Below are 22,811 nucleotides of genomic sequence, written 5' to 3'. Positions count from 1 at the left end.
AACTGGATCAGAAGCACAGCAGCTGGGACTCAAACTGGAGCTCCCGGCACCACAGCATTGGCCCTGTGATTAAAGGGATGGGATGGGAGGATTTGATTCACGTGAGATGTTTGTCCTCGCCTCCCTGGCCGACCTTGAGTCCTGTCCTTCCCCTATCTTCAGGGAAGAGTCCCTCTTTTGTCTCTTAAGGCTATTAGGGTGAGGACAGGAGAGAAGGACAAAGACAAGGCAAAACAGGAACTCACAACCAGACCAGGTTTATTCAAAGAATAAGCCTGGGAGGGGCCCGCTCCTGGTGAATGTACAGCAGAGAGCGCACCTGCCCTTACGGAGTAGTGGCTTATGTATCACAAAGCAGTTGGGGAGGGCTTGGGGGTCTAGACTAAGGCTGGGCTGCTAAGAGAGTAAGGAGACCTTGGGTTGGAGTGGCTTGGGAGGGTGTGGGGAGCTCAGGCTGATGGCCAGACTCTTTAGATGGTGGTATGTCCAGCAGCTGAGGCAGGGCAGGGCTGGTCAAGGCAGGACGGGCTGAGCCGGCTGGAGGAGAGTGCAGGCAAGTGGGGGCTGCTTGTCATGCAGGTGAGAGGCCAAAGCAGAGCTAAGGCTTTGGTCCTTACTCCATCAATCCTGACTCTGAATGAATATAGATAGGGGGAAGGGGCGCCGGTTTCTTTCTGGCTACTTCCTGCTTGTATGTGGCGTTGTCATGGGACAAGGTCTCTACTCTGGATCAGATTGATTGGAGAAGAGCAGTCTTGTGTTCCTGTGTGATGACTCAGGACACAGTGGTTACCCATTCGTGTAGAAACTTTTGAAATTTGTTAATTATACATGGTAGGAATAAAAGCACTGGGACTGTGAGGAGGAGTGGGTAAAGTGGAGACATCAGCCACGGTGGGAAAGATGGCCACAGCCAAAATGATGAGGAACTATTTTGCAAACAGATTTCATTAGCTTGCTCTTTTTTAAAAAAAAAATTTTTTTTTTTTTGGACATGCAAAGCTAGACAGTGAGAGAGAGAGAGAGACAGAGAGAAAGTTCTTCCTTCCATTGGTTCACCCCCCAAATGGCCGCTATGGCCGTTGCTGCGCTAATCCAAAGCCAGGAGCCAGGTGCTTGCTTCCTCCTGGTCTCCCATGCGGGTGCAGGGCCCAAGCACTTGGGCCATCCTTCACTGCCTTCCCGGGCCACAGCAGAGAGCTGGACTGGAAGAGGAGCAACCAGGACAGAATCTGGGGTACCGGTGCCACAGGTGGAGGATTAGCCTAGTGAGCCGCGGCGCTGGCCAAACCAGTGTAATTAAGGCTAAGTCTAGTGTCCCTCATCACACATCTGGTTCGGGGGACAGGGAATAACGTTTGGCCTAGAGTACAGGACGAAGGAAGAAGTAAGAATATGAGAGTACGGGTCCCTGTCCAGCTAGTGGGAAGACAGGTACATGCCTGCTTAGCACAAAGAACGAACACTCCTGCTTTGCTTAGTCCGTATGTGCCAGCAGGGAGCTGCGGGATGTCTTGGTCTGACTTCGCATCCCAGGCTCCTTCATTCCTTCCCTCTGCTTATGGAAACCCTGGCTGCTGACCAGGGTTAGCGCGATGACTGGTCTGGCTTCTTCAGGCTGGGTAGGGGTGAAGTAGGGACCTGTGGTCAAGACAGGGTTCCAGCAGGGTTCTCGGGGCCACCGTGCCAGCTCGCAGAAACTGTCTCTATTTGAGATTTCACATGTATGGTCGTTAAGTCTGGAGGCGACAACTCTAACAAGCATATTAAATACACTGGGTCCCAGACAAAGGACAGAACCATCACTAGAGGACTTAGGAGGAAGTTTTCCCATTGAGAGGCAACTAGAAATGGACAGGAGTGGCTTCATAGTAACCAGGTGGGTATAAAGGCCTGGCCAGGACTACGTGAGGTTCAGACCTGCCTTTCTCTCCACGCGGAGTACTGGAAGAGACATTATGAGGGAGGTGTGGAGCTCATTAGTAACTCAGCCGCTTGACTCCATTAGCTAGCTGGCCTGGGAGCAGGTTAGTATAGAACAGATGGCATCTCTAAAAGTCCTGCCTGCCCCGTGACTGATCCTTGGCCATGCCCTCAATAGCAATGGTTATTTGGAAGCTGGGTGGAGTGAAGGGCTTTTTCAGCTTAGGAAGAGCCAACAGGGTCTGCAGCTCTGACCTGGGAGTGCTTCAGCCCCAGGACAGTTCCATTACCAGCGGCCCAGCTCTTGGCAGAGCTGACAGCTCTTTGCAGCTGGCTTCTGTCATGACTACTATGAGTACAAAGCCCTGGCCTACCACACCGAAAACTGGTACACTTTGGGGGTGGACTGGCAGATCGCTGTGCAAAGCTGTTATTGATTGGCCTGCCACCTATCTTCACGTTGTTCTTTTCTTCCTGGTCTCTGGTGAAGTAGACTACGGAGGCGGCCTTTAGGACGTTCGTCAAGGGTGTGCTCAGCTATATTCAAGGTTCCTGTTTTGAGTACCCACCACATGTTGATGTAGGCCAGTGCAGGTGAGGTGAGCCCCAAAGAGAGAGTTACCCGGATGGGGTGTGGGGGGTGGGGGTTGCACCTGCTATCATCCATGTCTTGGGGAGAGAGTTTTAAATGGAACAGGGAAATGTTCTGTATAAAGTTTAGTGGGGAAAAAATTGTTTGGAAAGGGAATCTGTGCTATGAGCAGATAAGACACCAGGAGAAAGTGACAAACATATCACCTCTGGTGTGTGTTTCCCAAATTCAGGGCAGAAAGCATACAAACATGTTGTTCTTAGAAAAAGGACACTTTCCCATTGCGTCTTCAGGAACTCTAAGCCCTCGAATTAGCTTTGATGAGAGGACGATGGTGCTGTACCCAGGCCCGGGCCTGGTGTCCGAGGGCCCCCGGGGACCTCTGAGGGGACAGCGGGTTTTCTGGGCATCACTTCTGCCTTCCCCATCCAGAGGGATCCGGAAGGGGCGCGCTGGGCACTGTCAACGCCTGGCTCCCGGTTTCGTGCCAGTGTTACCGACCCCTGTGGCTGGTGGGGCCGGGGGTGGGAAGGCGGAGCGGCCCCTGGTGGGCATCCAGGGAGGCTCATGGGAACCCAGCCCCCCTCTCCTTTTGTGGTGCTCTTGAGGGAGCGCCCACTTGTGAGGAGCCTGAGTCCAGATGGAGCTGAGATGGCTGCCCGAGGGCGAGACCCCAGCCCTTCCGCCACAGGCCAGGTGCGCCTCCGCCGGACGAGTCAAAGGCTCACTGTCAGGGGAATCACACATCACGAAGACTGAGCAGCGGCTGGGAAGGGCCCTTCCGGAGGGACTGCGATCCCTCCCCTCCCATTTCCTCTCTTCCGGAAGTGGCTAAGGCGTTCTTCAGTTCCGGAAGTGGCGTGCTTGTTCCCTTCCGGAAGTTGCTAATGTGTTCCTTCATTTCCGGAAGTGGTGTGTTTGTTCCCTTCCGGAAGTGGCTAATGTGTTCCTTCACTTCCGGAAGTGGTGTGTTTGTTCCCTTCCAGAAGTGGTTAATGCGTTCTTCAGTTCCGGAAGTGGCTAAGGTGTTCCTTCCCTTCCGGAAGTGGCGCGTTTGTTCCCTTCCGGAAGTGGCTAAGGCGTTCCTTCCCTTCCGGAAATGGCGCCTTCCTTCCCTTCCGGAAGTGGCGCCTTGGTTTCCTTTTCTGCCGCCGCACCATGGCAGCGCTTCACGGCTCGTCGTGGTTGTTCACGTCAGCCAGCCTGCAGCGGGGAGCAAGCGTGCCCAGCCTTCCGTGCGCTGGGAAGGCGCCCTCCTTGGGCTCGGGTGCGGCCCAGGACCCTGCAGCCGCGCCCTGCTGTGCTTGCAGGCATCCGCATGCTGGACGGCGACGTCACGGACGTGGTGGAGGCCAAGTCGCTGGGCATCCGGCCCAACTACATCGACATCTACAGCGCCAGCTGGGGCCCGGACGACGACGGGAAGACGGTGGACGGGCCTGGCCGCCTGGCTAAGCAGGCTTTCGAGTACGGCATTAAAAAGGTGTGAGTACGGGGCCGCGGGGGGCGGGGGGCGGTCTCCACGCTCAGGAGTCAGCGACGCGCTTGTCGGAGCCCTGAAGCTGGACAGACACGGCCAGGGCCGGAGGGAGGGGGTAGGCGGGTTCCACCTGCTCCAGTGGGAAGCAGCTGGCCGTGGGTCTGCCTGGGCCTGCCAGTGACGTGCTGGTGGGTGGGAGGGGTCCCTGTTTGGGCTCTGCAGGTGGAAAGGGTGTCCTGGCCCTCGGCTCACCTGTCCAGAGAAATACCCGGTGTGGAACGCTGTGCACCACCCACGGGTGTGTGCTACTCCAGGGCCCCTCGCAGCATGGCTGGCTGCCGACCAGCCACAAGGATGTGAAGAGGTGGCTGGAGGTGAACGAGCTCTTAGCCGTGGGTGGCGAGGCGCAGTCCTGAGCACAGACAGCTTCTTGGAGCGAGCAGACGGCGCTGCGGTCAGTGTCCAGGCAGCCCTGGGTGGCCCAGCAAGGCCCAGCCCAGAACACGAGGCATGGCCAGCAAGGCCAGGGCCACTGCGGGAGGGCAGGCATCGCTGACGTCTTGGGGGGGAGGGGCTGTGCCCGTTTTCTTATTTGTTAAACATTTTTCAAAGGTTTTATTATATTGTAATCCACATACAGTAGTGAAACATGGTTTAAAAAATCATCAAGCAAGGATTGTATCGAAAACAGCTTCTTAAGTCATGTATGGGATTCTGTCTTTCTAAGTAACAGGATGTGCTGGCTTTCTTGGGCGCGTTGTTCCATCACTGTTTATCCATTTCCTCTTGTGGGATCGAGTAGTTTTTCTCCAAGCCCCGAGTTGCCCTTTTCCCTGCGCTTCCTGGATTGGGGCTTGCAGGAATCTCTGCCTATTGCCAGAGCAGCTGAGGTGCACCTGCTCGCTCGCACCTGCCCCGGTACCTGTGCTGCTGAGGCGTCCCCTCCCTGCCGTCTCCCTCTGACCACTCAGGGCTTGTGTGCCTGAGAAATAGGTGACCAGAAGTACGGGCATCCACTCGTGTCCCTCGGAGCTCGGTCCTCGCTCAGATAGTCCACGTGAGAATAAATTCCGTGAAGGAAGAGAGATGGTGTAGACACACATGACACATCCACACTGTGTGGCCCGTGCTCCAGGATGCCTGGCAGCTTCCTTTTATCCCCCCAGGCCCCAGGAGAACACAGTGGGTGCTTCAGGCAGGCGGCTGAGCCCCTGAACTGGGGCAGGGTGAACTTGGCTGATTCAGCTCAGTCCCTGGGCACGGGAGCCACCAAACATACAGCTCCCATCCTTCCTTTACTCCGCTTCCCCTCCCACCCCCACATCCCTAGGACCCCGTCCTGGTGACGAGGTGACCTGACTGTGGATTCCCTGAGATGACTTCTGGGGCTGTGAGCTCCCAGGAGGAGACGCCCGCCCGTTTCCTGCGGCGCTCAGGGCTGTGTTCAGGGTCGTCTGTCTCCCTGGGGCGAGAGCAGAGCGGGGAGCTTTGCCTTCTGACTTCAGACCAGCTGTCAGGGGAGCGCGGAAGTTGCAGGAGGGCCATGTGGTCCCCCTCCTCCTTGTCACGGTTTCTTGAAATACTGAGGTCATTTAATTTTTTTTAGTCATTCTGAAGTAAAATATGTCATACAGGGAGCCTTAAATCGCAGCTGTCTGGGGCTGTCACGGAAAATCCTCCTGGAAATTGGATGATCTCAAAGCCAGCCACGTCCCCCCATCTGTTTTTCCTCCTCGCCACCCCGTTTGTCACCTGTAGTCGTTTTCAGTAAGATCTGACTTCATCTCTGGTGGATGGTGCTGTAACTTGGCATGGAGACCTGGCTGAATGTCGGTACTTATGAGGCCCGGCTCCTCCCGGGGCTTGTGGTGCAGGACCGGAGCTCAGACCTCACAGCTTGTTCAGGCGGCTGGCAGGCGCTGGCCGGCACGAGTCATGCTTCTGAGCTCAGGGGTAAACTCTCCGCGTCCTGGGGAGCTCCCTAGACTGCGAGTTGGTCAGGCTGAGGTTGTGGCCTTACTGAACAGAACGCGAGTTCGTAGTCGGGTTGCAGCGTCCCTGTAGCTGCTGCTGCCCTGTGGCTCCCAGGCGGAGCCAGTGGGAGATCTGACCTGGACCTGGACCTCAGATCCAGGTGCTTTCCCTGCCCCACCCCCCACCCCCCACGCCTGCCGTGTCGTTCCCATGTTCCCACGCCCGCCGTGTCATTCCCATGTTCACTTTCAAGGAATCATTTAAGCAAGCAGAGAGGCTGTTGGTACTGTGATGCACGTGAGAAGGGATTGTCCAGATGGTGCCCAGTGTAAGGCCCTGGGTGTTCAAGGCCCTGGGTGTTCAAGGCAGGGCATCACCTGGGAGCCAAGCAGGCTCCACGTGGGATCAGGATTCCCGGTGGCTCGTGTTTTGGGAGCACCCTTGCAAGCCATCATCTTGGAGCAGTAAGACTGCCTGCTCCTCTCTGCAAAGTGACCACGTTTTATAAGTAACTTTGAGGGGGATGGGGGTTGAGAGTGACAGTGCCTAGGGGTGAGTCTCATGTGGAATGAAATCCGCCTCTGGTGGCCCAAGTGCCTTTTCACTGGATGCTGGCTTCCGTTCTTCCAGGTAGCTAAATGCAGACACACCTTTTCCAGAGTATTTTGTGCCTTTCTTCTGGAAGATTAACTTTAAAAAAAAAAAATCTATTTATTGAAAAGGCAGAGTTACTCAGAGGCAGAGGCAGAGAGAGAAGTTTTCCATCTGCTGGTTCACTCCTCAAATGGCCGCAACAGCCAGAGTTGGGCCAATCCAAAACCAGGAGCTTCTTCCAGGTCTCCCATGTGGATGTAGGGGCCCAAGTGCCTGGGCCATCTTCTGCTGCTCTCGCAGGCCATAGCAGAGAGCTGGATCGAAAGTGGAGCAGTTGGGACTCAAACCAGCGCCCATAACGGATGCTGGCACTGCAGGTGGCAGTTTTACTGCTACGCCACAGCACTGGCCCCAGTATTAACTTTTTTTAAAAAAGAATATTTACTGGGGTCAGTGCTGTGGTGTAGCAGGTTAAGCCTGCTACATCCCATATGAGCACCAGCCATCTGGGGAGTAAACCAGCAGATGGAAGATCAGTCTCTCATTCTCTTTCCCTCCTTCACTGTCTCTCTCTGCCTTTCAAATTAAATAAATAAATATTTTTAAAGAATTTTTAAAATTTATTTTGAAAGGCAGAGTGACCAGAGATCCTCCATCTGCTGATTCACTCCCTAGATGGCCGCAATAGCCAGGGCTGGGCCAGGCTAAAGCCAGGAGCCTGGAATGCCACCAGGTTTCCCATGAGGTTGGTGGGGTTTAAACACTCGGACCATCTTCTGCACTTTCCCAAGCACATTAGCAGGGAGCTGGATTGGAAGTGGGACAGCTGGGACTCAAACTGGTGTTCACGTGGGACGCTGGTATCACAGGCAGCGCCACAGTGCTGGCCCCAGAGAGTGGACTGTTTGACTGAGCGTGAATGACCTTTCTGTAGAGCTGCTACCTGCTCAGGGGAGACCTCTGAGAGACGCAGCCGGCAGAGTGAGCGAAGCAGCGTGAAGCAGCTGAGCCGAGTGAGCAGACTGTCGGGAGCCTTGGGTTCCCTCTGGAGTCCCCTGGGCTACTAAGCAGGTGGCTGTGCTCTGCAAGGGGGATCCACACTCTGAGGTGAGCGTGCTGTGTCCAGGGCACAGCGGGGCGTCAAGCTGGCTGTAAGGATTGCAGGGTGTGGTTTGAGTGACCTTGCAGTGGCCAGTTGCTGGGTATGAGCCTTAGTTGCCTCCTGTGTGTTTGGAAAGCAGAGGCCTGGGTAAGAACCGCACGGTCTCAGCCCCATGGATCTGGTTTCAGGTGGAGACAAATGCTGGCACTGCTCTCTGGGGCTGCCTGTGTACCACCAACAGGCCCAGCTACAGGGGCTGCATCAGTGAATCCAGCCAACGCTTTGCAAGTGTTTGTGCGTTGATGGCTCTTGGTCTGGTCAGAAGTCATTGATCCTGGAGGAACCTGTCCTGACAGGCTGCTGTCTTTCAGAGCCTTGCTTTCACACATGGGTGCTGAGAAACCTGCACAGAAGTGAGGCCAGTGTCCTGGGCAGGCATTGCCTATCTGACCACGCCAACACTCGTCCAAAGTGGAGACTCCAGGAGTGTGAATAAGACTCCCAAGTGCAGCCACCAGCATTCCGCACCAAGACCTGTTTCCGCTGTTCTGACTTCAGCCCCTGCTGCAGGCTGAGCTTGCTCTCCAGGAAGGGTTCCTCCTTGGCCATGTTTTCACAGAAATGTGTTCTCCCCACAAGACCGGCTCTTTCAGTCTGGAGAAACTGAGGTTGTCAGCTCCACCACCATCTGTAACCTCGGTGCTACTGTGGCACTGCTGGGTCTCTTTGATCCTCGGCCATTATGATGGAGTCTGTGCAGCCTGCCCTGCAGGAGAGCAGCTTCTGCTGGGGACCTGAGTTTTCCAGAAAGAACCCCCAGACACTGCTGCCCCCTCCCCCACAGTCCTGTGCTTCCCCACTTGTATGGCTGATGCCACAGGCAGAGGTGCATCATCGACACCAGAGCAGAGTCCTCCAAACCAGCCCCCTGGGGCTGGTGTTGTAGGGCAGCAGGTTAAGCCACCACCTGCACCGCTGCCGCCCCAGAGGAGCACCTGTTGGAGTCCCAGCTGCTCCACTTCTGATCCAGCTCCCTGCTGATGCACCTGGGACAGCAGTGGAAGATGGGCCGGGTACTTTTTGGGCCCCTGCACCCATGGGAAAGACCTGGATGAAGCTCCTGGCTTTGGCCTGGCCTGGCCAGTGTGAACTAGAAGATAGAAGACCTCTCTCTGCAACTCTGCCTTTTGAGTAAATAAATAAATCTTAAAAAAGAAAAAAAAAAAAAAATAGAGCCAAGCTGTTGGAGGCTGGCACCTGGGTGGTCTGAGCAGTTCCTTGTCCTGCTCTGTGAATGGACGTTCAGAAGGTGAGATTCTGGCCATGTTGACACCTGGCCAGTGAGGTTCTGGCTGCTAGAATTACCACCTGGTCCTTGTTCCCTCTAGGGCCGCCAGGGCCTGGGCTCCATTTTTGTCTGGGCGTCTGGGAATGGCGGGAGAGAAGGGGACTACTGCTCCTGTGACGGCTACACCAACAGCATCTACACCATCTCTGTGAGCAGCACCACCGAGAACGGGTACAAGCCCTGGTACCTGGAAGAGTGCGCCTCCACCCTGGCCACCACCTACAGCAGCGGGGCCTTTTATGAGCGGAAAATCGTAAGTTCTCCTGCCAAGTGGGAGGGTTTGGAACACAAGCCTCAGCCCTCTGGGAGGGGCCCCCTTTCCCCTTCACAGAAAGATGAGTGAGGTCGAGGCCAGATTGTTCCAGATCTCAGGGCCCTACAGAACCGTTAGGGCCTGGATGTCAACCCCAGTGTCCTGGCACTCTGCTCCCTGCCCAGAAACCCATGAAAACCCTCTCTGGCTTCAGAGATCTCAAAATAGCATTTAAGAATGGGGTTCATCCTCAGCACTTCTCATTTTAGTTCTCTGGAATTCCATGGTCACGTCCTTCGGAATCCAACTGACCAGTGCAGTTCCAGCCTGTAAAACTGAGTAAGAGAAAGTCTTGGTTTCATGCTGGAGCATTCTAGAAATGTTCTTCTAGTCATTGCATTGCTCACACAGGCTGTACCCTGGTCATTTTTACCTTGAGCAGTAGTTTCTGTCTGCCGCCCGCTTACGTGAATACAAGAGTGATTTATCTTTTAAACAGTAATTCTTGTAGTATATGGGAGGACTGTGTGCTGCTTTCTTCCCTACACATTTTCCTACTTAAAAAAAAAAAAAAAAACAAATGCAGAGTTTCTAGCCCAAATTAACGCAGAATTTAATTGCACAGTCACTAACTAGACTTTTTTTTAAAACAAACAAACAAACAAACATGAGACGATGGCGCTGGTCAGACAAGCTTTAGTCTTAGAGCTCACGTTGTTTTTCCATTCCTCCGGCCGCTGAGCCACGTCTTTAGAAATTACTTGCAGGTTTACATTTTTTGGGAGAAGCAGGCAGGCTTCCTGCTCCCTGCTCTGCTCTGTGCCAGCGAGGGGTCAGCCACCATCGTCCTGCCAATGGCCTGGCAGCGGCCCATGCTGCTTCACTAAGGATTAATGTAAGTTCTTTTCCTTTTCCACCGGACCACGCACCCCGGGATGGGCAGCCGAGATTCTGAGGGGTGTCCTGCTCACTCAGGAGTCCAGCTCACGTGAACACGGACATACCTGAGTCTCATTTAACAGATGCTTGGGCCAAAGCCTGACAAGGGCCTGTCGCCCCACTGGTCACACAAGTCAGGGCATGTGGACAGACGCAGTGTGCTGGGAACACCGTGTCTCCCAACCCTGGAGACCGGGCTTGGGGCTGTGTTTGCTTAATTCTTCATGCCAGGGTGTGCCTGTTTGCAGGTGTCTGTGGGTGTGCACACCATAGCTACAAAATACTCTTTTTGAAAAGAATTTTTTAAAAAGTTCTTCAAGTGCTAACGTGAGGGTCGGAAGGTTGCAGTTGGATGGATGCCCGCAGTACAGTCATTGTCCGGGACTCGGCTGGCAGTGAAGATGGCGGCTTCGCTGTCGCACCAGAGCCCGTGTTCGCAGTGGACCCCTTGTGCTGCTGGCCCCTGTGATGCCTGTCACCAGTCCCCTAGAAGAGAGTTTGCTCGTTCACTGAGCAAGAGCCACGTTCCAGGCTCAGCACCAGGATGCAGGATGTTGGTTCAGGCCTCTTGGGAGCTGGGCTCTGGCCCAGTCACCCCAGTTTCTCTCGCTGACTGCCATTACCAAGCACAAGGCCCTGTAGGTGCCCATGAAGGGCGTGCCCTTGTGCTGTTTGCAGAGGTGGGTGCTGAGGACAGCGAGCTCACATCCTTGCCCCGTTCCCCTGCCCTCAGTGGCTCCCTGCACACCAAGTGCCTCAGCCCTGTTGAACGGGCTAGGGGTAAGGGTGGGGCTCTGGTGTCCAGTCTTCCTGTGGCCGGGTGACGCAGGCTCAGCCCCTCCACTGGTTAACTCAGCCATTGAAGCCCAGGGAAGGAGTTGCATTTGGGAGTGGGTGTGGATTGTTATCCTGGAAGAATTCATGCCCCAGGGTGATGCAGAGTTGGTGGGTGGGGTGTTACTTTTCCATTCCTGCCAGAACTAAGCAGACCTGCAGCTCAGAGCTCCGCAGTCGGGCCCAGCAGCCTCCGCGGAGCCTCTGCTTTGAGTCTCCTGGAGCTGAAACCAAGATGCCGGCAGTGCCAAGTTCCTTTCTGGAGGCCCTGGGGAGCTGCGTTGGCTCCTTCAGGTTGCTGGCAGCGTTCAGTTCCCTGCGGTTATAGGGCTGAGGTTCCTGTTTCCTCATGGGCGGTCAGCTGAGGCCTGTTCTTGGCTCCGGGGCACCATGTGCCTTGGCTGTGACCCCCGGCTCCCTCTTCAGGGCCCACGTCACCCCGTCAGGCTTTGCTGCCTTCCTTCCACCTGTAAGAGTCCTGCGATCATACCAGGCCCACCTTCATGACCCAGGATAATCTCCCGGGTTAACACCAGGGCCAAGATCCTAGGGCCACAGTCCCGTCTCGCATAGCTAAGCCCAGAGTCAGTCTCCCCGGCTCAGTTCTGCAGGGAGGTATAAAACACCTTGTCCACACCGCTGGCATCAGCACCCTAGGCGTGGGCCAGCACAGCTCCCCTGCCCCAAGGCAGAGTCGCCCCATCCTCCCCAGCAGAACAGCCTCCCCTCCCCGAAGTGAACAGCTGGCCGCCTCCTGCTCAACAGGCCCTATGAGGTCAAGAGTGCTCCAGGTCTGCCTGCCTCTGCAGTGGGGCCAGCTGCAAGGCATGTGGTACCTGTCAGTTATCTGAGGAGGACATCTGGGTGGGGACCCCATCTGTGACCTTGTGGCTAAGGGCAGAAACTGGGCCACCTGGGCGCCTGTATCTGGATGGGGGATTTTCAGCTGCCTTGAAGTCAGGGGTGACTTGGGGTGGGCTCTGGCAGGTGGTCTTGCCAGGGGGCCTCTCATGTTAGTGGCAGGGGCATGATACCAAGCACTGCAAGGAGAGGGTGTGTGGAGGCTCCCTCTGGGTTCCTTTGGCCTTGCCTGTCTCTCTGCCCACCCGCCTGAGCAGTGATGCTGCTGGGCCTCCCCCTGCCTGCTCTCCCTGAGGTTAGCCTGTTCCCACCCGAGGCAGGTCTGTGCCATGTGTACCGAGAGTAGAGCCGCAGGAGCCTGTGGCCGGCCAGAGGCCCCTTCTCTTCCTGGGGTCCAGGGCCGCACCCCATTGGCACCCGTGTAGCCTTGATGTCTGCTGGGAATGGCTTAGCCTCTGCATCCTCACCTCAGCCTGTGGCCCTCTCGTCCAGGTCACCACGGATCTGCGCCAGCGCTGCACAGACGGCCACACTGGGACCTCCGTCTCGGCCCCCATGGTGGCGGGCATCATTGCCCTGGCTCTGGAAGCAAAGTAAGTCCCCACTGCCCTTCTGTCTCGTGGTAAGACACGCGTGGTGTAGGACTCACCATTGCTGCTGTACAGGTGTACAGGTCTGTGGCATTAGTACATTCACGGAACTGTGCCGTGTTGTCACCGTCCACCTTCAGAGCTGCTGCAGCTTCCCAAATCGAAGCCTTGACCAGGGTAGAACCTGACTGGTCTCTCAGGCTGCTCAGCCTGGGTGTCTCTGCAGCAGGCCCTTGTTTGCCGTGAGCTCTGGAGGCTGCAACTCCAAGGTCAGGGTCTCGGCAGGGTTGGTCTTTGTGGCTTGCAGGTGACCGCCTTCTCCCAGTCCTCACATGGCCCTCCCTCTGCACTTGTCTGGGTCCAGATTGCATGTGAGGACAGTAACCATCCTGGACGAGTGTCCACTCTCATACAACATTTTTGCCTTAATCACTCTATTAAAGGCCCTGTCTCCAAATATAGTCATATTCTGAGGCACTGGAGCTTAGGACCCCAGCAGACCAATGTTAGGGAGACACCATTCCAGCCTTCGCACTCATCGCACCCTGCCCCAGGCCACCCCTGGACTTGCTGCCCATGTGAAATGGACTGCTCATGAGGGTGGATTTGCACTGTACAGCCTGAGCATCCCTAGTCCAAAACCCTGAAGTGCTTCAAAATCCAAAACCTTGTGAGCATCAGGTTTGTTTTGTTTTGTTTTGTTTTGTTTTTCATTTTTCTGATTTTCAGATTAAGGTTGCTCAACCAATAAGGCCTGTGCAGATATTCCAAAATTTAAAAAGCCCTCAATCTGAAGCCCTTCTAGTCCCCCACGTTTCGGATCAAGGGTACTCCGTGTTGTCAGTCTCCTTCCTCTTCAGGCCATCGACATGGGTGTGAAGTGCCTCTTTCCCTCCAGGGGCCCACCGTTTCCTGCCCTGGCTGGGGGCTGGGGCTGGGCGGAGCAGAGCCCTAAGCCTTGCTCCGATTTGTACCAAATCACACGTTCCGCTGCCATAGCTTCCTCTAGGGACTTTAGCGCAGAAATTGACAATAAGACAGTTTGATTGCCATGAACCAAATGAAAACTCTGACTTGTGAACCCATGCGTGGTCTGTCACTGCCACAGTGTGCCCCGATACTTCAGGTCATTTCTAGAAAATGCTACACAAATGGTATCATCTGGAATTGCATAGGAAAAAATGATATTAAAAAACTGCATACATTCTGTACAGATGTGGGTCCGCTTTACTAGGGTTCGCATCATGCTCAGAATGGCCCCGAATACGTAATCAAAATTTACCATGACATTACAGTCTTTCTTCTCTGCTTCCAAAATTGCCTGTCGGTCCCGTACGGACCCCAGGAGGGCCTGGCAGCAAGGCTGGGCGCCGTGCTTGTGGATGTCGGCTCACGGTTGGGCTTTCTTTTACCTCGGGATTTCATTGCTGGAAACTGTTCTCACCGAGAGCTGGGGGCGTAGACCCCTGCAGAACGCAGTCGCTAGCCTGCGGCCAGCGCCGACACCACCTCTCAGCTGGTTGGTGTGGCCAGTGGTCTGTTGTTGTGTCATTGCAGCAGCCAGCTGACCTGGAGGGATGTCCAGCACCTGCTAGTGAAGACCTCCCGGCCGGCCCACCTGAAGGCAAGCGACTGGAAGGTCAACGGTGCCGGGCATAAAGGTGCGGCTGTCGCGCGCCCTTGGAACACGTCTCAGGGGCCATGTGAATTCTCTTGAATCGCTTAGCAAGATCCCCAGATAGCACTAGCCGTCAGCATTAGGTGTGCATTGTGAGAACTAAAAACACACAGGGATTTAGAGAAGCACCCTGGGTGCTCAGGCTGGCATCAGGGAGGACCCCAAGGTCATCAGCAGGTGGGTCCCCGAGCTGCAAGAGTTGAGACATCAGTTGACTCTTCAAGGTGACGCCCTTTCTTTCAACAACAGGAATGTGTTTTAAAGGACACATTATTCCATCTGGTTAATCATGGGGGTGAGTGGTAATTATATTTTTTAATTTACATTAAGACAAATCCATGATTATTAGGATAGATGATGTTTGTTTGCCACCTTAGGGCAACTTGCATTCTTAGCCCTGAGTAGATTTGTGGTTTTCCTCATCTGTACAAAGAAGACATTGACACGGTTGTGTAAGTTACTTTCCAACTGTGCAACTTCTGGTGGCCAACTCCTGTGTTGTGCAGGTAACTCACAGGGCAACAGGACCTCTGGCCCCAGTCTGCCCTGGGACATGCAGACCATGACATCAGTGCCTGGTTAGAATTTCATTATCCCAGATATGGGGAGCCTTGGGAGCAGGCAGTTAAAGGACTGGGCTGCTGGATTTGATGAATCAACCAGCAATACTCAAAAAAGACTCCTTTTCTGAAGCCCAAGTCCAGCTATTAGGACCCCTGGCCTGGTACTATGACCTGTCAGGTGGAGGCCAAGTGTCATTTTTACCTTCATGGGCGAAGGGACATTCCTTTCACTAAGGAGGCCGTTGCTCGAGCCTCACCACATCTTTGTTCTGCAGGAGTGTTGGCGGTAGTGGTATGCTGTAACAAGAGCTGCCCTACATTTCAATTTTGGCCTAATTAAATAGGAAAACAGATTGTATCTGGGTCCCGACCTTGCCTCGTAAATTAAACTTTGAAGCCCCTCCTGTCTTCGCCAAGTTAAACACCAGGTCAGGCCAGTCCACAGGCCCTCTCTTCGTGCTGTACGTCACCACGTGTCCCAAACGCCCTGAGAATTCAGCAAGCAAAGAAAACAGCAAACAAGATGAGCATGGCAACCTTGCTTGACTGTGTCCACAGCACATTGTGGATCACAGGGTTGGTTTCTCCTGCCTGGTCTTGGATTTGGGGAGTACACGTGCCAGCAGCTCCTTCGATGTAAAGAGATCTGTCTGGTCTCCACCGAAGAGTCCTAGGCCCTCTCCACACTCGCACTGTGCAATTGAACAGGGCATGTGTGGCCCCATCTTACACGAAGGGGTTCAGGAGCAAGGGAATGGAGCTTGCGGAGTCCCCAGCAGCCCTCTGAGGGCCTGTCCTGCAGCCGGGGCTTGAGGAGGCAGGGGGCTGGCGCTGATGGCCCTGTCTTTTCAGTTAGCCATCTCTATGGATTCGGCTTGGTGGATGCAGAAGCTCTGGTTCTCGAAGCCAAGAAGTGGACAGCAGTGCCCTCCCAGCACATGTGTGTGGCCACCGTGGACAAGAGGCCCAGGTGAGGCTCCGTTCCAGTACAGTGACTTCTCACATGTTGGACCCAACCCTGCTGTTCTGTGGTGTGGCCGGCCGTGTTGACACACATGGTGCCACGTGCACAGGCAGGTGTGTGTGTGCATGGTGGTGTGAGTCTGTGCGTGTGTCTTCTTTTGTGGCAGATGGATCCGTGGCAGGGAGCCAATCTCAGTACAAATCCCTTGGCCCGCGTTTGAAATTCCTGTCCCTAATGTTTAGCACAACGGACCAGACTGGAGATCTGCCCTGGCTCGCAGGGTGTGACAAGGAGCAGCCCCAGGTGTCCTCTCTGTGCCCACCCAGAGGCAACCTGCCTGCGGTGCGGCCTTTCGGGGCTGGCCAAGAGCCTTCTCTGTGGCACTGCGGGGCTCAGTGTCCAGCTCTGCACCACTGTTATCTGTCCTCTGTGGCCTTCAAGGTTCGAGTGCTGGGTTTTGTTTTTTAAGAAGACTTTTGAGGAGCAGGCACTGGGCCCTGACTTCATCTCTTCCATGTTGGTGCACTCCCTGGCATTGCCAGTTACATTTGCTCAGTGACATTTTTATTAAAAAAAAAAAAAAAAAAAAAGAATCTGCTGTAAAGAAAGTCGGATGCTCAGAGCTGCTCCCCACTGCGGAGAGGGGAGAGGGCCAGGTGATCCTCCTGGGCTCCGAGGGGAGAGGAGAGCCCCTCTAGGCCTTGGCATCTGACCAGAGGGGTGCCTTTCCAGCTGCACCTGTTTGCTACCCTCGGGAAATGCGCGTATGAGAGAGACGATGCGGGAGGTGACGCCAGGCTCGGTGTCGCTCTATCTCTGAACGTAGACAGACGGCCTCTTCTCTCATGGGCGCTTCCGCCACTGAATGCTGAACAGGTGTTCCATGCACACCTTGCCCACGGAGGAGCTCAGAAAGTCTCTCCTGCCGAATGCTGCCTCGATAGCGCCCCCAGGGAGGGCCTTTCCGAAAATCACCGTGTTTTTGTTTGTTACTAATCGTGCACATCTACCACTGGGCGCTCACGCCAAGGCCACTGGGCCAGTGTCAGCCTTGACCTCTTACCCTCGTTTTCCTTGGGGGGCCAGAGACCGGCAAATCTGGGGGAAAGCAGGGTCGGGAGGGGTGGTGTTTCTGAGATAAAGGAGGCCTTTGCCTGCCTTGGCTTTGTTTGTTGGAAAACACAGGGAGCACAGATAATCAGCCATCAGGTAAGGCGATGCCGGCTCCTGGGTCTGGTTCCCGCCCCGTGGGGCTGCCCTGTCCCCTCCCACCAGACTGCCCGGCAGGGCGGCTCCTGAATGAAGCATTCTTCTCCTGCCAGAAGCCGTTTTAAGATGGTCGAGTGGTGCCTAGGTGGCGAGTGGCTGTTTTTATTTTTATTTTATTTTGCTTTTTAAGTGAAAGCACACAGGGTCTAGACAGCAGGTTGAGGGTAACACACAGTGTGACATTGTTCCTCTCCTTTGAGGAAAATCAGGACTCTGCAGATTCCAAGGGGAAGCAAGAATCAGACTCCTGTTTCTAAAGAAAAATCCCCTCTACCCTGGCCAGGCTCAGACTTTCTGGAATATTCTGTCCCAAACCACTTGCTTAGCTCCATAAAGCAGTTGATCCTGCAGAGAGAAGAGTGTTGCTGTGAGGAGGGTACGGGCCCTGCCTGCCTGGGGGTGATCACTCGAATCCCGGCTTCTGAGTGTCCCCATAGTTGTAGTCAGTTACCCTCATCAAGGTTGTCACCCAGCTTTGTCCCAGCCACTGGGATCGCTTGACTTAGAAAGGCTGGGTGCACACACATCTGCTTGTCCTACCCTCCTGGCCTCTCCCTCTCCTCTCCACATACGTGGTCCAGCTGTCCACTGTCACAGCCTCGGTCCAGTGCTTCCTCTCTGGAATGTCCCAGGTGTGGCTCCTTGTGAGGAGCCGAGTAAGTGATACAGAGAGGAAGCACGGGGCCGGGGGAGGGGTCTTTCTGTTTCCATCCATGGGCAGCTGTGTGTACACTGCACAGGCTGTGTAAACCTTGTGCCTTTCCTCTTTAGTGAGTGGAAGGGAAACAGTGCCCTGGCAGTGCCAAAGGCAGAGAGCTGAGCTCACCGGACATCCAGTCCAGGAGTCCTAGAAGGCTTTGGGGCCAGCCCTGCAATGTGCACGGTAGAGGGGCTGGGGCTGCGCCCACCCTCTGGTCACGTGCAGGGTGAAGGCGGGGCTCCTCTCTCCAGCCCCAGCCCTGAGCGGCAATGCGTCCCTCTCCTGGGACATGGCTGTGGCTCGAGGTGGGTCCTGCCAGGCAGTGACGGCAGGAGCCATGGGCCCCTGGCTGCACATCCGTCCTGCGCACCCGCCTGCACTCAGCAGCTGCGTGGTGGCCACTGCGCCCCAGGTGACCACACCGCATCGGCGCTCGGCCATCCACGCAGTCCGTCCACGGAGCTGCTCTCTGCAGTGCAGACCCCAAGTCTCACTAAGGCCCAAAGGGGTAGAAAGGCCAACAGCACTGTGCAGGGAGGGCCGCTGTGCCAGGAGCAGGGCTGTGACCGTCCCCACCAGCAGGAAGCTGTCACTCACTCTCTGCTATTCAAGCAAAGGCCATATGTGCTGTGACTGAGGACCAGCCGGAAACCTTGTGCACTGCGAGCCAGGACATTGCCCATGCCGAGATGGGGAGGGGTTGAGCATGGATCTCCCAGAGTGCAGAGGAGGGCAGGGAGCCCACCTGGGTAGAGGTGTGTGGAGGCGTAGGTGGAGGGGCTGGGCCCCCTGCTCTGAGGCACTACCAGATCTGGTAGCCTCTTGTCCCCCCAGCCCAGAACAAAGGTCTGAGTCCCCCCAGCAGGAGACCCCACGGGGCAGGGTCCATCACAGCCCTGCAAGGGGAAGCCACTTGAACTGATTGACAGGAGCTTTTTGCACAAGAGAAAGACTCGTTGGGAGTCCTGTAGACAGCACTGGAAGAAACTGCAGGCGGGCCTGGCTGTCTGCTGCCACGTCCAGCCAGACCCACACGGAAGATCAAAGACCCCCGACACAGCTCCCCAGCACAGTGGCGCTCATTTATGCAGAACCTTCCTGTGGCTGAAAGGAGATGGGATCACGACCAGTGACAGCGCCCGTGCCAGGCCGTTAGAAATCTGTGTGCAGTCAGTAGAGGAGGATGAAATGGACTCGCTCAAAGCTCTTCTTAAGTGAAAAGAAAAACCAGGCTCAGCCTAACGCTATGAATCGACAGGAGGCCGGGCTTATTAAACTTCCTGTTTGACCCTTTCTGCTCTTCTGGCTGGTGCTTCCCCCGCTTCTTTAAAACCCAGGCTGCGGTGGTGCCCGAGACCCTGGCCAGGTGCTGGAGGACAGCAGTGACGCCGACAGAAGGCGGCACTGCACCTCTGGAGTCTCGCTGGTGTGGAGGGTTCTGGCTCAGGTGGTGTGTTACTGAAGAGCGTACGGCCCGCGCCGCTTCGCGCAGGGCTGCTGTGAGCGAGAGGCGTGAGGTGCAGACAGTGTTCACGTGTGCTCACGACCCGACTCCAGGTTAGCCACACCCCCGATTGCCTGGCACCTCACTAAACCAGACCGCACATGATAGATTTATATATATATATATTTATATATATATATATGATGTGCTTATTTGAAAGGTAGAGTTAACAGGGAGAGGGAGAAGAGCCTACGTCTGCTGTTCACTTCCCAAGTAGCCGCAACAGCTAGGGCTGGGCCCACCTGAAGCCGGGAGCTTCCTCCAAGTCTCCCACATGGGGGCAGGGGCCCAGGTACTTGGGTCATCTTCTGTTGCTTTCCCAGGCACATTAGCAGGGAGCTGTATTGAAAATGGAGCAGCTGGGACTCAAATTGGCACCCGTGTGGGATGCTGGTGTTGCAGGTGGCGGCTTAACTCGCTACTCCGTGATGCTGGCCCTGTGATGGTTGGAGTTATCAGCTCCACAGATAGTGGTGGATGGCTGTGGCTGATGAGCAGACAAAGATTATAAAGGCACTCACCATACACCAGTGAGGTCCAGGCATCTTCCTAGAGTAACACATTCAAGACCCCCAGTATGGGTGTGAGGTGCTATTTTTATCCCCATTTTATGGATGAACAAACTGAGGCACAAAGATCAGAACTTTGCCCCGGGGCTGGACTTCCACCCCAGGCAGTGCTGAGCCAAGGACAGGAACCTGTACCCCACCTCCCACTCTCCATGTCCCCCCTTCTGGATGAGCACACTGCCTCCCAGAATGGGAGGGCATCTTGGCCCCGGCCACCCAGAGGTCCTCCAGCCGTGGCTGGGCGCTCGTCCCAGTGGGGACGGGAAGCTCCTGGCGGCTGTTCGCAGCAGGTGAGCCAGGAAACAGCCGCAGCTGCTCCTTGAAGCCCTTGGCAGCCCCTGCAGCTGACCTGTGAACACAGAGCCCTGTTTTTAGGCTTGTGTCTAAAGATCCCTTATTTATGACGTGTTGGATTGGACTCATGTCCACCTGACTGCCTGTTGAGAACAGGTACACAGCCTGGTTTGACATCTGCTTAGAAGCTAAAAGCCACTGTTTTTTTGGGCTCCCTCCAATTCTACGCAGGAACACGCCTGCCCCAACTCTCCCATCCCCCTCCCGCCCTTCCCAGGCCTCCCTCTAGGACGTCTGGTCTCTGCGTCTCTGGCTACCCCAGAGACCGCTGCCTGCTTTTTCCTGTTGAGCCACTACTAATCCCCAGAACACTTGGACCAGGCTGTACAGCCCTGCACTGGACTCCATGTTTCTTCTGCTTCCCGGTGCCCCTCCCAGGCCCTGGATAGCTGAAGAAGCAGCTCTTGCCCTCCTAGCTAAGTTAACCCCACCCCTAACGGTAAAGGCTGCTTACTTCTCAAATCAGTGTTTGAATTTGAGTAATGTCCTGGCTCACGTTACTCCTGGTAGCTCCAGAGACATCGCCACCACGGAGTGAGTGCTGAATCACTGGCCACACACCCACAGCAGGACAGGTTGAAAAGAAACGCACAGCACATTTGTTCTGTCCAAGTTATAGTGATGCCGGAGCCTTCGGCTGGAAACTCAAATCCAGGGTGGGCTGTCCGTGTTACACTTCCCTTTGGGGAAGCAGGAGCAGCGTGTAGTGAGGCAGTTGGGCAGAAACTGAGTCCTGTCTGTCCAGATTCTCCGGGTCCTTCTTCCCCCGTGTGCTGCAGGACCGGGGTCTTAGGACCTGTCACACAAGGTAGACCAGAGAATGTCTCCACGGCCAGCTCCAAGAAAGAAAGGCGAGGAGGACAAACTGTTTTTGGACTTTACGGCTAGGTGTGGGGAAGAGGAATTCCGTTGTGTGGCTGGCCTTGGGGACGAGAAAGGGGAGCGGGAGACAGAGAGGGACTTTGCTTCTGTGGCCTTCCCTCTGCGGGGGTCATGTCCTGGGCCCCAGCGTGGGGATACAAGGTCAGCCTCCTTTAAGCCTCTGGTCACATTTTCTTCAACTGACCAACGCAGACCCTTGTTTTATCGGCTGGTGCTTAAGGACGCCTACTGTTCCATGTGTTGTCTCGTTAGCATTGATCCCGCAGCCCACAGCCTTGTGAGTCAGGCTGAACTCATCTCCGAAGGCACATCCCAGCCTCTGGCACGTAGGAGCATCGGACAGCACTCCGGTGCCAGACGGGGCCATTTCAAACTGAGCTCCTGGACAGAAAGCACACGTGGGTGCAAAGCGTGGCACCACGTTGATGGCAAAAGGAATGCTTGTTGGTGCAGGGCGCAGCCTTGGCTGAGCTCAGCTGGGGCGTGCTCGTGTGCAGCTCCGACACTGGACCGCTCTGTGCGTTTCTGTTACATGACCAGAAAGCATCACAAGTATTGACTTGGGGGATGCAAATAAAACTTAAGCGAGTCCATGAGTATGCAAATACAGAATCCTTGAAAAATGACGAGGGTTGACTGTAGATCCCATTGCCTTTTTCACTCCGCACCCAATTGAATGTCAGACCTCTGGAACGAGAAGGAGTGTTTAAAGCCAGCACAGACAGCCCAGGCATTCCACAGACAAGGAGGAATGTGTGCCATAAACTTAAATATTGTGTATTACTCGCCTCACAGCCCATCTCTCACAGACAGCATTGTCTTCATTAACGTACTTCATTATCCTTTTTTAGTTTTTTTCTAGCTTCATTGATGGGCTGTGGATTTGATTATCGTAATTGTGAACTAATTGTGGACAAGAAGGCGCACAGAGTAGTGAGGTCCTCGGTCAACTTCCGACCCTGAGAGCAGCGTGCTGCGAGGTCCGTGCGAGAGCGACGCTCTAGAATGCACTGAAGCCTTGGGCTGTGGCCGTGCAGATCCTGCTGTGGCTTCCTGGTGGTGTCACCGTTCTGTGCCCACTGAGTGTGCGGTAGGAGTAGTAGTTACCAGGGGCTGAGAAGGCAGAGGGGCCGGCACAGGTTGGTGCAAAATACCATTAGCTAGGAGGACTGCGTTCTCTTTCTGAAACACAGAGGGGTGACTGGTTACCACTCATTTCTTAGACGTTTCAAAATTATTAGATTATAGGATATGTAAATCAAGGTTCTGTATCGATTGGTTGAAGAAAATTGTTGACCAGAAGCTTAAAGGAACAATAAAGACTTGAATGATAGATATGCTAATTATTCTAGCTTGGTCATTATACATTGTTTACATGCATCAAAATGTCACACTGTACCCCATAAATATGCACAATTAATAGGACAATTAAATTTAAAAAAAAAAACCTTAAACCCCAAAAAAAGAAAATCCTGTTCCAGTTTTGCCCTCTGCTCTGCTCATTCCCTTAGAAGCCAGAGAGGCTTCCCGGCTGAGCCCCCATGAGCTGGGGTTGTCCAGTAAGGAGTGGGCACCCTGCTGTTCCCTGCAGCCTGGCAGGGCAGCATTGCCACAGGTGCGGGTCAGTTCAGGAAGCTGAGCTGGAGAGCGGTCTTCAGGATGACAAATGAACTTGAAGTAGCTTCCCCGGACAGCAGAAGGGCGAGTTGGGAGCTAGCGGCTGTGGGAAGTGGAGGTCTCCCAGCCTTCCCTGCCACCTGGGCACGTGCACATGTGTATGTCTCTGCATGTGACTCTGACCCCTCAAGACTTTCCGTGGGTGATCTTAGCAGATTCAC

The 22,811-nt window shown here is 54.9% G+C and overlaps 1 protein-coding gene across 2 annotated transcripts in view; it reads left to right on the top strand.

Annotated features, from left to right (window-relative positions):
- PCSK6 (proprotein convertase subtilisin/kexin type 6) overlaps positions 1-22,811 on the top strand; it is a 171,816-nt gene that overhangs the window by 87,699 nt on the left and 61,306 nt on the right. For both annotated transcript variants that reach the window (XM_062204976.1, XM_062204975.1), the window contains exons 7-11: positions 3,826-3,998; positions 9,054-9,266; positions 12,393-12,493; positions 14,048-14,151; positions 15,584-15,701. In XM_062204976.1, coding sequence (XP_062060960.1) covers positions 3,826-3,998; positions 9,054-9,266; positions 12,393-12,493; positions 14,048-14,151; positions 15,584-15,701 — 709 coding nt within the window. The remainder of the gene's footprint in view (positions 1-3,825; positions 3,999-9,053; positions 9,267-12,392; positions 12,494-14,047; positions 14,152-15,583; positions 15,702-22,811) is intronic.

This window comes from Lepus europaeus, chromosome 11 (genome assembly GCF_033115175.1).
Source record: "Lepus europaeus isolate LE1 chromosome 11, mLepTim1.pri, whole genome shotgun sequence".
Lineage (NCBI taxonomy): Eukaryota > Metazoa > Chordata > Mammalia > Lagomorpha > Leporidae > Lepus > Lepus europaeus.
The sequence above is the reverse complement of the archived record's forward strand: the minus strand, read 5'-3'. Positions and strand labels throughout refer to the sequence as shown.